Source organism: Phytophthora infestans, genomic scaffold (assembly GCF_000142945.1).
Source record: "Phytophthora infestans T30-4 supercont1.1 genomic scaffold, whole genome shotgun sequence".
Lineage (NCBI taxonomy): Eukaryota > Oomycota > Peronosporomycetes > Peronosporales > Peronosporaceae > Phytophthora > Phytophthora infestans.
This window is the reverse complement of record NW_003303758.1, coordinates 5524554-5541173: the sequence shown is the minus strand read 5'-3', so window position 1 is coordinate 5541173 and position 16620 is coordinate 5524554. Positions and strand designations below refer to the sequence as shown.

The window sequence follows — 16620 nt, the reverse complement described above, 5'->3', positions numbered from 1 at the left end:
GCCGCCTATTGTGGGGTTCCGTCCTGCTGGCTTTCTTTTTCTTACTTCGGCGCTCTGAGTATCTCCGAGTGGAGTCAGGCCGGCACGCGTACTGTCTCAGGATTGACAACACATATTTTTCGGATCATCGAGGCTATCGGAGTTCATACAAAGCTGCTACAGCAGTTACGATCGGTTTGACTGGCGCAAAAAATGATCAATTTGGTCGGGGTGCTTGGAGGACTATGCATGCGACCGGAGACAATTTGCTGTGTCCGAAGAGAGCACTTAGCCACATTCTGCAAGCGCGAAAGAAATTGGGGTACGACACGGCGCCATATTTGTGCGTGGATCTCAGCGCCGAGGAAGTGACCCAAGCGTTGAAGGCCCTGGCAGCAAGACTAGGAGTCCCACCAGAAAGCTACTCTACCCATTCGGTTCGCATCGGGGGCGCAACCGCTCTGCTCAGTGGGGAGGCCGACAGTCTCGCTATTAAGTTACTTGGTCGCTGGATGAGCAATAGCTATGAGAGCTATCCTGTACTAGCTGCTGAGGCTGCTATGGGGCTGTCGCGCCGAATGATCTAGAAGCCGACTAGGTATTCGGTCCAGCCCAACTCTGACACCGCGACGAGCACATCCTTATGGAGGGGGGATGCTCACCGCGCCCTCAATCTTGGGCTCGTGTGAATAATACATGATTGCCCCCTCTTACGCTGATGTCTTGTGTATTGGAAATGGGAAATATCCTAGATGGATATTGAGGTTTTCAATCAGCAAGTCTCTGCTTCGAGCGACAAGAGGAAAAACACCAAAGACTAGTGATAGACTGACATAGACTATGCAGGCGATCGAATGGGGACTTCCTCACTCGAAGACTTTCTCGCTCGAAGCTAACCCGCCTCACCGCGCCCTCAATCTTGGGCTCGTGTGAATAATACATGATTGCCCCCTCTTACGCTGATGTCTTGTGTATTGGAAAAGTGACTTTCACATAGTAAAGGACCTCAGAACAGTCACTTGTGGTAATTTTGTTTTCCATATTACGAGAGTAAGATCATACAAATACTGTACAACTTGTATGCTGCTAGACTTCGGGAACCGATGTCTTATTCCTGGTGGAGGGTATTCCAAGAGCAGTAACTGCTACCGAAGGGCTCATCAGTACGTAATACTGTACTGTAATGTAAAGTACACTTCAGCATTTTTTTGTGATTTCTGCAACGCTGTCAGCTTTGTTGTTGTGATTTGTTTTGCCCGATTGTTGAACACTTTGTTCCTCTGAAACAGTTTTTCAGAATCACCGGATATTGTGCAGCATCAGTTCATATTAATATGTATTAAGACTTGTATTACTACAGTACTACTTGCACTGCGGTAGCTTTCCGGTACATGTATTAGTAGTATTACTGTAAACTTATAGGATACAGTATATGTAGTGCCTGATCAAATCTTGGATTATCCTTATCACAAGAGCAAGACTTCCGCTCTTCGATGTCAAACGTCTACTGCCGAGCGTTCTTGCGTTCGTTAAAAAAGTTCTTGATTTTCTTGGCCGGGTCATCTTCCGGGACCACATCCGGGTCGATGACCTGGCGCCAACCATCCGACACAAGGTTGAATTGCGGCTTGAACTCAACACTGTACGGCTCGATGATGCTGGCGCCGTCGTCGTGCGCAGCGGCATCCAACGCGTCACACGCCTCGAAGAAGGTCATCGCATCCAGTTCGTTGTACGTCAGCTTTGTCGCCTCCATGAACTTCTGGATGCGGAAGTTGCGCGCCAGCTTGTTAACCATGATGTTGTCAGGTGACTGCACTAGCTCCGTGTCGACAATGTTGATGCCGATCTCCGAGTCGCTCGTCATACTGCGGCGGTTCCAGTTGGCTGAGCCTAGCGACACGTACACGTCGTCGACGATCACTAGCTTGCTGTGGATGTATAGCTGCTTCGACTCTTTCGTCGTGTAGAGCTTGAACTTGTCCGGGTACTTCTCTTGGATCGGAGCGACCATGTCATAGAGATACTTAGCGTAGCCTGTGTATTCAGCCTCGACGGTGCGCTGCATAATGACAATAAGGCGCTCAATGCTGGGCATCATCTCCATGACAACGTCCAGCAATTCCGGCACTAGGATGAAGTACTGGTCCTGAATGAAGATGTAGTTCTGCGCGTTGCGAATGGCCTTGATGCGGGCGTGGAAGATGGATTGCTCGCCCTGTGGGGCGAAGCCATACTGGTCGTAGTCCGGACTGAAGGTACGGCATAGCTGCACTGCATGGGTACCGTCCTGGGGAATGTCCAGAGGTGTCTCGTCAACCGGTGGAAGGTTGGAGTAGTCCGGGTTTTCAAAGTCTAATAGGTCGGCTCCGAGATCTTTCGTTGGCTTGGGCTCAGCATTCCAGCGATCCAGGAAGTTCTGAGCCACGTCCTTAGTAGCAGGACCCTCAACGCGAGCGTGGGCGTCCAACCAGCCATCCCACTGACATTTGATGCCCGTACGCTCACGCAGCTCCGCCTGGTCGTGCTCGATAGTATCCCAGCGATCATTGGTGAGGTCCACACCGCCCACGTAGGCGACGAGATCACGGCCCTTGCGCACGATCACCGACTTCTGGTGGTGCGATGAGGTAGGGAACGGTAACCGATCATCGTACACGAATCGGGCCGGACCGTACTTTTCCGGCGGTGGCAGAGCATTGATGAGGTCGCGTACCTCGTGGTTCTGTGCACGTTCGGTGAGGTTTGACCACACAAGCATGCGCCAGTCAGCGCCGCGTTTCACAGCACCCTCAGCCAGATCACATAGCTTGGAATCGGGCTCGTGCGGCTTAAACGGTACGTTACAGGTTCCCCATCCGGTGAGGTACACGAGATCTCCGCTACGCACGGTGGACATGTCGTCGGCAACGTCACTGAAGTAACCTGCAGAGGCAACATAGAGTTTAATGCGGTTACCCGTGGAGTAAAGGTACATGCCTTCGCGCTTGGATCCGTTGCGAGATCTTAGCATTTCTTCTTCAGTCAGGAACCAGCGTGTTGGCTCGAGGTAAGGCTGGTCAAATGGCGCGGTGGCATCTTTCTCAGCCTTTTTCTTCAGGTGGAACGGGTCGACGATGAACTCGAAAGCTCGGCTTAGACCTTTGGAAAAGTCATCGAATGGCGAGGCGGACATCGTACTGGAGTCGCAAATTGTGTTTTGGTAAGTGAGAAGCAAAATGAAAAACATTCCGACTAACAACCCCAGACGGCTGATTACTACCGGTTGAAATCCAATGAACGAGGAGAGCCATAATACAAATACCGGTACCGGTACATGTACTACACTGCATCAGATCAGATACATGTTTTACTTGGTGTTGCGTGCAACGAAAAAAAATCCGCTACCATGGTATAAAGTAAGCTTACTACAGAAATCGTTGATTGTATTTTGTTTCTCAGCGCTGAGCGCAATCTTTTCGGATACTGTATCAGACTGTGAATCACGCACCATTTTACCGGTACCATGACAAACGGGAGGAATTAAAACTCATGTTGTACAAGAAAGCTACAGATCTAATTTCTGAAAAATGATAATCAGTATAGAGAGGGATTCCGGTGCATCAGGTACCGGTAGTACTCATAAAAAAGCACTTCTTTTTCTTTTAAAAAGAAGCACATTGTACCAGCATTAGTATTAAAACAAAGTATCATTTTATAATCAGTGGCTTCACTTTATCAGAGCATGTATTGCAGCTGATATTGTGAGTTTTGACCAAATTTGCCATTTTGGTCTATTCAATGAGTCACTCGCTTATTAGAGAGGTTTCGAAGCAATCGATTCCTGGTTCTTTTAAGGTTGATGCACACTCCAACTACAAATTCATGCCAAGACTGTCTAAAGAATTATAAATTTTGAGGAATAGTTTCCTTGATTTAACGTCTGTCATGGTGCGGGGTCCCAGCTGCTAAGCTGGTACATCTCAAAACAAAAGCACATAAGCAAATAAGAAAATGTGATCCCTGATCTGAAGCTTGACTTCTCAACTTAGTAACGGTGAATTGGATTTTCTCTTTGATGTGGCAGGGGTTCTTCAGCTGTTCTTCCTAGTGCACATCCCAGACACGGTAGTGACGGCTAGAGGGGACTCGTGCTCTGGTATTGAGGTACTGTGTGTCTTGTTGGCACGGCTCGCTTTCCCAAATACATGATTAAGACTTTGGGCACGAAAGAGCGTGGTTATGTGTACTTGCACGATTGACCACGTGCATGACACGCTCGAGAGCGAGCTCTACATGGCAAAGAATTTTGTAACAGCAAGAATGAATGCGCGAGTGGAAATCTAGAATAATAAATTTACTACAAACAGATTTCACACTGGTTCAGAGTAAATTTCGGCGAAACGAGAAAAAAAGGTGAAGTATCTGGGAAACCATGAAGCCATACCGCCAAAGCACGCAGGAGAAACACAAGGAACAGCTTCTTCGATGAATGGGATGGCAGCGGAGATGAAGACGACAAACTAATTGTGTCTTCAACGCTTCCAGCACACTCAACTGTGCGACGACGAGCCACATCCCCAGAGAGGAGGATCAAAGCCAAGGAAAGCAGCAAAAAAGCGTCGAAACTTCCAAGACCGATATGAGCGTATGGTGTAACACTTCTTCGCTGAAGACCAAGTATAGAGCGCTACGGGTTTTGGGGATGGACAAGCTCTCGTTTCATACGTTGCTGTTTCAATTGCAGCAGAAATTAATTCGGACTCTCCCATCGTATTCTTCAAGCCTGCCCAGAAAACTTCTGTGTTTTGATTCACTCCCGTTGCCGCATCCGTTGACACCGTAATCCACTCTCAGACGAGCTCCAAGTCTTCAAAGGGGCTGTAGTTGCGGCCTCGAGATCGAGGCATTGCTAAAGGTATGCACAAGAGGACAGATCAAGTAGCGAACATTACAGTCAAATTGAACGAGCTTCCTTCGGCCGTCCACACAGTCGTGTGAGCACTCATTGGTCTATCTTTTTGCCATTACGCAGCGAGGAGATCGAGCTCATGGGTTTGAGGCTGGGATCCCCCGATTCTCATCCGTGTAAAAACATTATCCCGTTTTCTCAGGCGTGTGCAAAGCGATATTAGTATATTTAGGCTGTTTGTCAAACGTTGACTCAACCGGTGGCAGTGCTCTTACCGGCGTAGTGATAGTGCTGCCTTTACGTAGGCTGCGAGTGTCGACTTCAGGGTTGCATCCTAAGCCGCACTTCTCTTCGTCAGTTAGAGCGTTGGTAATACGACGTAACATGCGTCCAAACCGATATATATATATTGTTGTAACAGGGCACTCGTACAAGGGACCGAGCGGGTCTCTGCTGCTGGCGTCGAGCAGCTGCAACCCGGCGCGGAACACGGGCAGCTCGTTTGCGGGGGGCGGGGGGGGGCGGAGACAACGCCATTTCACAAGACCAGCGGTGAATGTGAGCGGCAGAGGCTTGCGTGACACGAAAAGGCACTGTACGGTACAGTCTGCACCCACAGCTGTATTGGGTACGACACCGGCCGTTACTGTCGAAGTGCTAGGAATGTGTGTTCGTGGAGCTCCAGCAGAGCAAGAAATGCAAGGATGGGGTGGTCGTGTACCCCGAGACGACGAAGTATAGCACTGCGAGAGGCTAGTAGTGCAGCTGCTCCACGTCGGAGTCAGCCGATAGCTCGGGATGTAATGTGGATACTGAGCGGCGAGCGGCGGCTCGAGCTCAGTTAAGATTTAGATCCGTGAGGCGCAAGTGGCTCGAGTGCGAGCAAAGTGGGGCGTCGATTGCAGAGCGCATGTTTGTGGCCCAGGGCTTGCAGGCCTTTGTGAGTCAAAGCCGGAGAAGCGCGAGAGCGAGACGAGTGTCGGACGAGCAGAGCTGGTATTCGTTGAGCAGAACCGTAAGGCACAGATCGAGTGAGTAGTTGGGTAGAGAACGACGGGGTGGAGCTGTTCGTGGTGGTAATTGTGGTTCGAGGAAGCGGGCGAGCTGGAAAGGATTATCCGCTTGACGAGTCTGATTGTTGTTGCACGTGGGCTTGCCGGCTGTGACCAGTGCGACAGACACAGGGTTCGACGTGTGCGCGACTACCCCGGTGGCCCCTAAGCGTGTCTGCCCGGTGAGCCGCGGTCCTGTGTGAGACAGGGCTGAGCAGTAAGTCGCAGTTGATGTTGAGATAAATTCAAATAGGGGCGGACGCGTCCCGGCGGCTTGAGAGCAGCCAGCACAGTGTTGATTGTGTTCGAGCCTCGGAACCCTGGTAGCTCACCGACAGACGGTGACAGTGGGCAGAGCGACCCGCCGGCGAGCAGGCGTCCCGAGACTCGTTACATTGTCATTCTCGATAAACGGGCTGCTGCTTATCCCTAATTGAGTGCTCAGGGTAGCAGAAGCGGTTAACTTTTAACGCAAATATAGCGCACTGCAATGTCTCAAAAGGATTGGTAAACACGTTTTTTTTTCAAATGTTTCCGCACCAGTTTGATCCCCTTTATGGCTTGTTCCTACACAGTAAGGCAGTAATCACTCCACACAATGTGTTGTAGCATAACCGTGTCGAATGAGTCAGATCGACTCATGAGACTCCACGTTAGAGAAACGTAGCTCCATCCGGATAGCATCGTAGATCAAGACTGACCCATCTTCATCGGTGTGAGTGTCATAGTGTTTTAAATCCAGGAGCTCTAATCCACTAGCTTTAAGTTGATGCTATCCTTCATTTAGACCACGTTTCTTCAAGCCGTTGATTAATTTGTTTGTAGAATACGCGTCGCAACTCTCGATCGAGTTGCGAATCTAGTTATTGTTTGTTGGCACGATATGCATCCACTAGTACAAAGTTCGCAAATGACAAATCTCGGTTTACCCAGTCGATCATATCGAATTTTGCATCACGGTTAGGGTACCCGTGTCCAATCCGAAACCGAAACTCGGGTACCCGTTTGCGAGCTCTGTTTGATACCACCTCCCCCCCCCTACGATGAGGGAAGAGTGTTGGAAGATGATGCACGTGCGCGGGATCACTCTGGACGTGGGAACGACGAGCAGCTGCTACTGCCGGAGGTTTGTGGCTGGAGCGTGGTACGTATGGAGCGGAATACGTGAACCTGTGAGACCTCCACGTGGAAGACAGTAAGGATAGGAAGAATAGGAAGAGTAAGACCGAATCTCACTCTCCCTTTTGCGTTGGAATCCACGACTGCGTTGCACACGAAGGTGCTGACCCGAGGGTCCAGCACTTTGAACAGGTTTTGAGCCCGATGAACGATGCCATAGATGAGGTCGCTCGCGACGTCGCACCAGCGTCAACGCCAGCACCCGCTACCGGTCGCGAAAGGATCGGTATGGCCGAAGAGATAGAAGAGAAGAGCACCACCGTCACTCACGAAAGGGGTGACGGTACCAATACCAACGGCCAAGGCCAAGCCGTCGGTAATGACCAAGCATCAGAGATGTTGGAGATCATGCGCGGTCTCGCTGGGAGACTCAAGAAGCTCAAAGAGTCCCAGACGAAGATCGAAAGAAGGTTGGGTGACGGAGAGAAGCGCGCGCGCACCGCCGACCCACTCATGACGCCGCCGATGAACTCGAGTTTGTTCGCATCGGGGTTAGGTCGTGTGACACGTATGCACATCGACTCGCTGGCGGGATCCCCAGAGACCCCGCTCACGACAGCACCACGCCGACCGGCGCCGCCACCGCAGTATTTCGGGCAGCACCAGGTGGGTTACGGTGTACCACTCTCTGATCTACAGCGGCTATTTGCCGCAGCGCAAGGCGGCCAAGGTGATCGACCTGGACCAGGGCCCCAGCAGCCACAAGATGCACGAGTGCAAGATGGTGCTGGCGGCTATCCAGTGCAGCAAGGGACGCCTGCACGGTATCCAGATGCTCGATAGAAGGAGTTGTCGATACGCCCATTCGATGGAAAATAATTGTACGTTGGGCTAGGCTCGGGTTTCCTGGAGTGGGGCCGCCGTTTCGAGCGCCAAGTACAGCTTGCGCAGTCAGCCTGTGGGTTCTGGTGGTCTGAGGACGTGAAGGTGGACCTGTTGGGACACTACCTGTCCGGAACCGCGGAGCGGTACTACAAGAAGCAAGTGGACATGTGGTGGGCGCAACTACCCACACTGCAAAATGTTATGGCACGTATGCTGGAAGCATTTAAGACGAATATCACGCCTGCGCAGGCGATGAAGCTCTTCACTGCATCAAAGGATGCTAAACGCAACTGGTCGGAGCACCACATGTACCTCGTAGCCATATCCGGAGCGTGCGGCGGCGGAGCTGACTATCTTGCACTTAATAATATAGTGCAGTTCGCGTCTCCTGAGTTACGGACGGTACTAATGGCCAAGGTCGACGCGAGGAGGACGGACTATCTGCAGCAGGCCGAAGAACTGGCTCTTTTCGCGCAGGCCTGGGAGTTAGATCCGGTAAGGCACCGGAGCCTTGGAAAAGAGCTGGTGGGAGCAGTTGGCGAAGCGCGTGGTAGAGAAACGCGTAAATGCCACGAGTGTGGCCGAGTTGGACACCTGCGCGCAGCGTGCCCGGAGCGTGGGCGAGGTGGCGACGCGGAACCGGATTTGACCCTTGCCGTAAGGAAAGACACGGCTGCGACCGAGGAAATGTGGATCCTGGACAGTGGATCTAGTAGACATCTAGTCAGTGACGAGTCCTGGCTGGACGAAGTGGAGGAGTGCGAGGACGTGTGTGTGCAGCCCAACGGTGAGCCGCTGCGCATAAGAAAGAAGGGCACATTGACACTCAGAGTCTCGGCATGCGGTGCCGAGCAGACACTCAAGCTTACGGACGTGTACTACGCCGAGGGCGTCGTACATAATTTGATATCGTACGGAAAATTAGACGAAAAAGGTTTCACACTGACCTATAAGAGCGAGCAACGCGTCGTGGCCGCTAAGAATGGACAGCGTGTGGCTTTTGACGTTGAGCTACGACGGAACGTGCTGATTGTGTGCGGATCGGTAAAGAAGAAGCGCGAACTCGCGTCAGACGTGATCATGGCCGCGCTCACTGAGGTGGTGGCGGCGACCGACGGCGAGACGAGCAATGTGCAGAAGGGCACGCTGGTCGAGTTTCATCGACGTCTCGGGCACCTGAACTATGATGCCGTGGAGCGGTTGGCACGCGAGCCAAGCTCCGGCACCGAACTGACCGATCGACGGAGAGTAAACTGTCTGATCTGTGCCGAGGGCAAGCAGACGAAGAACAGACAATCGAGCAAGGACTCTGGTGAGCATGCTCCCACAGATCGTGTGGGAGGCGTGATCTGTTCCGACCTTAAAGGACCCATGACCCCGAAAGATCGCCTGGGTAACAGATATATGATAAACTTTGTCGATCACAAGTCGAACTATTGTGGGGTGTTTCTCGCCAAGACGAAGGATGTAGCGGCAAGAAAGTTCGAGGAGTTCCTCGTCTACTTCGAGAAACGGTTCGACTGCAGGATTCACGTCTTACGAACGGATTCCGGAGGTGAGTGCGAAAACGTAGATTTGTTTTGCAAGAGAACTGGTGTCGCACGACAGCGCAGCGAGGCGCGAAACCAAGCAAGCAACGGAAAGGCTAAGAGGATGCACCGGACCATTATGAATATGGCCAGGTGCATGGTGTTTGCCTGCGGGCTCCCTCTCAGTTTCTGGGGAGTGCTGTTAGATACGCGGCGTACATTTTGAACCGGTCCCCGACCAGCTCCAACCCAGGGCGTGCGTCGCCGATTAAAGTACTGACGAAGCAGACGCCGCCGCTAGGGGAGATAGTTGTTTTCGGGTCCCCATGTACTGTTTACAGGGGCCCGCGGAAACAAAACTTTGCACAGAGAGCGCAGGCAGGCATGATTGTCGGAATCGGAGAGGAAACGAAGGGCTACAGAGTTTACTTGCCAAAGGACAAGGTCGTGATCGTGACACAACACGTGAAGAACATAGAGACGCTCAACAAAGAGCAGAACGAGAAAGTGCAGCGACTGTACCTGCAGGACGACGAGGACGTACCTCAGGAGGAGTCGGAAGCTGCTAAGAAGACGCCCGAGGGCGGTGTGGCACCTGCCGAGGCAGGGAATGCGAGTGGGAGCACTAAGAAGCGCTCCAAAAGGAAGAAGAAGAACTGAACTAGGGATCGCCCAGTTACGCGGTCCGTAGTTCAACGGTCAGGAGGAGTCGGCTCAGACCTGGGAGGTCAGGAGGAGACTCCGCCCGACGTGGTGAGCAGTTTAGTGGAGCCGGACCCAAGGAGCTACCGAGAGGCAATGAAGAGTCGACACCGGTCGCGGTGGCTGAGGGCCATCGCGGAGGAGCTGCAGGCTCTCGAACAGAATGGTGTGTGGAAGGTGGTGAAGCTCCCGCGTGGAGCATACGCATTGCACGGAAAATGGGTATTCAAGACTAAACTGGATGCGGAAGGTGCGATGGAGCGGCTGAAGGCTCGCTTAGTGGCGTGTGGAAACGAACAGATCTTTGGCGTCAATTTTAGCGTTACATTTGCTGCGGTGATGGACATGAGCAGCGTTAAGTTGATTCTCGTGTTGGCCAGAAAGTGGGGCGTGCCTGCCAAACATGGCGACGTCCCCAACGCGTACGTTAAGGCTGATAAAGAGGCTGATTTGGACAATTACATGAAGATTCCCAAGGGAATGGAGATCTCGGACGAGATGAAGAGGTAACTGGGTGTTTGACATGGAGACGAGGTGGTACTCGAGCTGAAGAAAGCACATTTCGGTTTGAAACAAGCTGGGCGACTCTGGAGCGAGCTCCTGCACCGCAAGCTAAAAGGGATTGGTTTCATACAAAGCCTGACTGACATGTGTGTCTACTACAGACGACATGGGCGCGAAGTGCTGGTAGTCGGCGTATATGTTGATGACCTACTAGTGACCGGAACGGGACAGGAGGTCGTGGATGCGATCTTTGCGGAATTTGCCGACTTATCCATTAAGAATTTGGGAGAGGCCAGGAAGTTTCTTGGGATGAGAGTCGTGTACGATGAGTCGTATGGGTACGATCTCGACCAAGAAATCACGATCACAGAGATGCTGAATGAGTTCGGCATGGGTATGGCGCACGGAGCGCGGATGCCGATTGGACTAGAATGGAGTGATGGATGCGACATCGAACTAGAGAAATTGCCGATCTCCGGTGAGTCCGCGGTTGCGACAGTGAAGAAGTTCCAGTCGTTGGTGGGCAGCCTACTCGGGGTAGCTCGCTGCACAAGGCCAGATATAGCTTTTGCTGTTCACAAGGCGTCACGGCGAACGCATGAATCCACGGTCACGGACTGGAAGTTGGCGAAGCGAGTACTGCGGTATCTCGCTGGGACGAGGCAGCTAAGACTGCGGATGAAAGGAGACAGAGGGCGGATGGAGCCACTGGAAGTTGTGGGCTATAGTGACGCGGACTTTGCAGCTGATAAGGGCGACAGGAAGTCGGTCACTGGTGGGCTCGTGACAGTAGACGGGATGCCCATAAGTTGGGTCTGCAAGAAGCAGACGGGTGTGTCCTTGTTTACGATGGAAGCGGAATACACCGCAGCGTCGGTCATGGCGCAAGAGTTACTAGGCGTAAGAGAAGTGCTTAAGGAGCTTGAGATCGCGTTCATGGAACCGATGCCGCTACGAGTGAATAACCAGGCTGCGCTGAAGCAACTCGAAGATGAGGGTGCTTCATCGAAAGCGAACCATGTGGACGTACGGATCAAGTTCGTTGGACATTTCACCAAGGAAGGCGTACTGGGACCGGAGTATCGAGAGAGCAAGAGGATGCCTGCGGACATCCTAACGAAGGCGTTGCCGGCTCCGAGACTTGATGAGCTGCGAGCTCAGGTGGGATTGCATTAAGAACTGGGACACACCGCCAGGATGCAGTGTCGGCGAGGAGGAGTGTTGGAAGATGATGCACATGCGCGGGATCACTCTGGACGTGGGAACGACGAGCAGCTGCTACTGCCGGAGGTTTGTGTCTGGAGCGTGGTACGTATGGAGCGGGGAACGTGAGGCTGTGAGACCTCCACGTGGAAGACAGTAAGGATAGGAAGAATAGGAAGAGTAAGACCGAATCTCACTCTCCCTTTTGCGTTGGAATCCACGACTGCGTTGCACACGAAGGTGCTGACCCGAGGGTCCAGCACTTTGAACAAAGAGTGCTTGGTGCATCGTCAGCGTGTTTATCTTCACGATCGCATATGGGAGCAGCTCAACAGATATGTCCAAGAAAGCCTAGGACGGCGTCGCTAGGGAGCGGAGCACGAATATGCTTGGTTGAGCTGTCGACAATGGTGGGAAATGTGATGCTAGCCACGTTGGAAAATGTGATGCTAGCCACGTTGTTATGACTTTCACCTTCGACAAATACTGTTTTTGTCCTTATGGACTGGAGTGAATCCGCTATAGCAGCCCGAACGATCGCGAGGGCGTGTGGGATACTGACCTACCATACTAGCCACAAATCAGGCACGTTATGTTTCCGTGATATTTTACTCAAGTATTGTGCCGGCGTTACGAATTCGGATTTCAAGCAGCAATGATTAGAGCAATATCACGACGCATTATATTATTATAAGTATGCATTGTATGGCGGATGCAGCAAATGTAAATACTACCAATGATATTATCATTTGGTAATACCCTCTGCATTACCGGTAGGATGTTATTAAGAGTTAATACCGTGGTAGTTTAGTACTCTTAGGCTTTAGTCCAAGTAGAAGAATGCAATCTCGTGCCAAGTGAGTGGTAGGTGATCGTGAAAGTCTGTCATATTTTAAAATAGATACCTGAGCTAGCCCAAGTTCGTTCTAGTATGGACCACTCATTTCGGCAAATCGATAGCCGAAAGAGAAGGATTGCGACCCCAGGTGGATACTATGACAGCCACCGCCGCCTCGGACGGTGTCGCCGCCACACCCAGTTGCCTGGACGAGACGACAGGCACTTCAATCACAGAGATAACATTCATGTCGGTTTCAAGCGATGACAAGGGGGTTGCTAAATCGATCCAGCGGAAGGCGTCTGTACGCGTCCACCACTCGAGTGTGGGAAATCCTCATGATAGTTGCTGCAGCCTGCATACTACTCCCCTACGCGAGGTACCTGATCGTTAGAAATAGTCGACTGGTAAAAGGGTTCTTAGCGTTTGGCCGAGGTTTTCGCGGCTACGTGGCATACACCGCGTTGCTGAAAAAGAAGAGCGACAATCTTTTGCAGCGTAGATACTTCTCTCAAATCAACGCGTTCATAATGCTTGGGATGTCGTCTCGAGGCTGGGGCTGGGAATGTAGAGATTTTAACGTTTGCGTACCCATGGGAGTGTCTGTCCGCCATGGCCGCAACAACGGTCCCAATGCATGCGCAGACAGCAGCAATCATAACTGCTTGAACATTTCCATCGGGGCTAGAACAATGTTCTGACTTCAGAATGCCTCTGAGTCGTGAATCTAGATCACGAAAATGGCACGCGGTACCAATAACAGCTGACCAATCACAAGCACGGAAGGAGGCGATCCAGAATGTATTGGGGCACTTGGTTTAGGGCCTAAGATCAACTTTACCTGTTGTAAAAAGATAGAAAGAACTAACCTTCTCACATGTGGCAGTTTTGGAACATGATCGGCGTATTAATAGAAATAATAATTAGCCATTGAGTAGCACATCATTATCTAGAGATGTCCTACGAGCAAGCCAAAGTGGAATTATTATCTCTATTCACAAACTAGGGCAGAGTCCGGTAGTGAATAACAGTTTGGATCAGTAAATTTACTTTACGAAAAGATTTTGTCGCCCTAATCATGGCGATTCGCAGCGTATCGCATCCAACAACGATATACGATACATCTGCAGGCTGGACTTAGAAGTCATGCAGGTTAGAGTGGCGTAAAACGCTAAATTGACGGCGAGAATGAATAGCATGCACTCTTTGAGTGATATCTAGCTACGCCTTGCCCTACCGTGTACACTTGTACCAGCGATGATCCCCGCGAGTATGCTGGCCCGATAGTCAGCTGGCCAAGCCACGCCAAGCTCCTCATTATTTAAAGTCGTTATCAAGTTCTGTGGTAGGTCTGACGACGGCTGCCAGGTTAATTTTTAAAACCCCATCATTGAAACTAAATAGTACTTATGCCCTTCTTGACTAGTTTTCTTAGCGTATTTTCAATCTGCAACATATAAGTCGGGGTCATCTTCGAATTCTGAAGTGTCATCTTCTGAGTCCGTGTTATTCCTGGAGAGCCCCCAGGAGAACTCGGCACCAGGGCAATTCAGCTGCTTCCTTCTCCAGTTCCTTCAAACTTTGCTCCAGGTTGTCAGGTAGACTCGTTGCATTTCATCTTCTATTGCCGTTTGGCGTTTGCGTTAGCAAGTACGTGGATTTGTTTGTCGTTTGCTTTTACGTTGCATTGCGGGCAAGTCCGAAAATTATGTTGTGGTGGACCACGAAAATGATGTCATCGGATCGGATTGGCACTCATATTAAAACGATTTCCACAGGGAGCCGTTTGCCAGATTTATTGTCAATCATTGGTCCAATACCATATTGTATTGTCAAGGTCAGCTACCAATAATAAAAATTATATTGCAAAACCGATACAATTCAATTGACCGATCACGCATGCCTGTAATGTACATGTGGCCTTTTAAGTTCTTCGCAAGGCATCATTTACCGCCACCTAAACTTGCAGCCTGTTCGTCCGTCTGTCAATAAGTCCGTCCGTTTCCTTTCTTGCTGCTTTTTCCTGCCTTTTAGCATGGCTAGACCAGGCCTTTCTTTTACAGTTTCGTCCCATCCTACCGACCGCGCCTACCCTTCTGACTCGACCTAGCTAACCCAAAAATTACAAATATATCCAAAAGCGTCACACAATTAGCTAGCGCGCGCATTGGTCAATATTTGCCGACCTGCGACACTGACTGGATCTGTTGCACGATCAGACCGCCTCTCGCCCTCGCGATTGGTCGTAAGGTAAACATTTCTGCCGTGAACGAAACACATTGATTGGATTCAACCAACCAGGCGAGCTGCATTGATGATTGATTTCTTACATTTAGCTACGCAAAACCTGTCGTATGTATTGCAAATCGGGCACAGTAACCACCTTTTTTCTAAGAGCTCTCAAAAAGAGATATTTATTATTATTAATGTAGACTTCACAGACCAGTATTTTGTAAGAGCTCTGCGATGTTGTTTTCCACGCACTTTTTCAAAGTAGAGTATTATTATCATTATATATACTATTTTTTAAGAAGGCTTCATGACCTTTGCGTTGGCTGCACCCGGACACCGCACTGCATGCGTGAATGGTACGTATGGTAGTGTTTAAAATCATTGTTATTGCTAAAAAAATAAATATCGTATAAAAAATGAAAATAGCATTATTTAAGCAATTGCCAAAATTAAAATAAAACTATTTTGCTAAATAATGAGTAACAGCATTAAATGGCCGTGTCCTGAAAAATATGTTTACGTGCTTGATTGGCTGAAACAAAATAATGCTTATGATATAATACTACTTTATATTATTTTGTTAATAAAACACATCTAACAGTAAATATCCGCAGGAATACCAAATATATTTTTACGCACGTTAGTAATTATAATAGTTTGCTCACAGTTTGCAACATGATGAGGCCTACGGGCAAAGCAACGATTGACCTGCTACTGCTGAACACGCAGCGGTCTACGACGGATTCCCAATCGCGCTGCATCGGTTGCGGGAAGCTGCAGTACGGTTACGCAATCAACGGGCGGGGCATCGTGCGGCGCTGTGTTGCGTGCGAGAACGGCCCAAAAGCGCTTAAGTACTGGTAGGGAAAGCCCCCACCACCTGATTCGGCCGAAGTGCGCTGCCAGGAAAGCCTGGCGACCGTCAAGACGGCGATGAATCCTGACTGATACCCAAGAAGAAAAAGAGGCGCAGCCGCCCTCGCAAGCTGACCGCCCAAAACGCCAAGTAGATCGGGCAAAAGAAGCAGCAGAAGAGCAAGTAGTTGGTAAATATAGCCTTTTAGACCTCCATTTTCCCACCTTTTTTGTATTTAATATTCCGGACTACAGTGCAAAGTTTGGAGCCGCACATACAGTAAAATGACTATGGTACTGCTAATAGTGTTCACGCACCTACAGAGTGTAGCGCGTTTCATATAGAAATTAGCGCATAAAATCTACCTTGTACACTCACAGCGTATATTTCACTAATACGCGCTCACAAATTGAAACTACAGTATCGAGTGAGCACTACACGCGACAAATACGTAGCTGTCTTCGTAGACACGAGCATGTGTGCGATAATGCAGACCATAAAAGTGAATGTGGCAAGTCGATGTGTATGCACGCAGTACCGTACTTAAGTGTCCTGCTCAAAATGGTCGAGATCAGAGCTGGGGATGATTATAAGGTGTACCCCCCGCGCGCGTATATACCTGCTAGCAGACGCGCGGTCAGCTAGCCTGTATCTCGGCGGTATTACCTGTGCCCAGTTAGTGACGCGCCTGGTCATATAGACTGATGCATCAGAAGCGTAGGCACAGTAAGTTAGCACGGCGATGCAAAAGTACCGAGAACACGGCAGTGACCCAATGCATGGGTGTTGGTTATCACGGCCACACCACATACACACCCATTATAGACATT

The 16620-nt window shown here is 50.4% G+C and overlaps 1 protein-coding gene across 1 annotated transcript; it reads right to left on the bottom strand.

The window, feature by feature from the left end:
• Positions 1-1483: 1483 nt before the first annotated feature.
• On the bottom strand, positions 1484-3154 carry PITG_00923 (phospholipase D, Pi-PLD-like-3; the record flags this gene model as incomplete). Its single annotated transcript, XM_002909418.1, has 1 exon — positions 1484-3154. The coding sequence occupies one exon, from the start codon at positions 3152-3154 to the stop codon at positions 1484-1486; it is 1671 nt and encodes a 556-aa protein (XP_002909464.1).
• Between the last annotated feature and the right edge of the window lie 13466 nt (positions 3155-16620).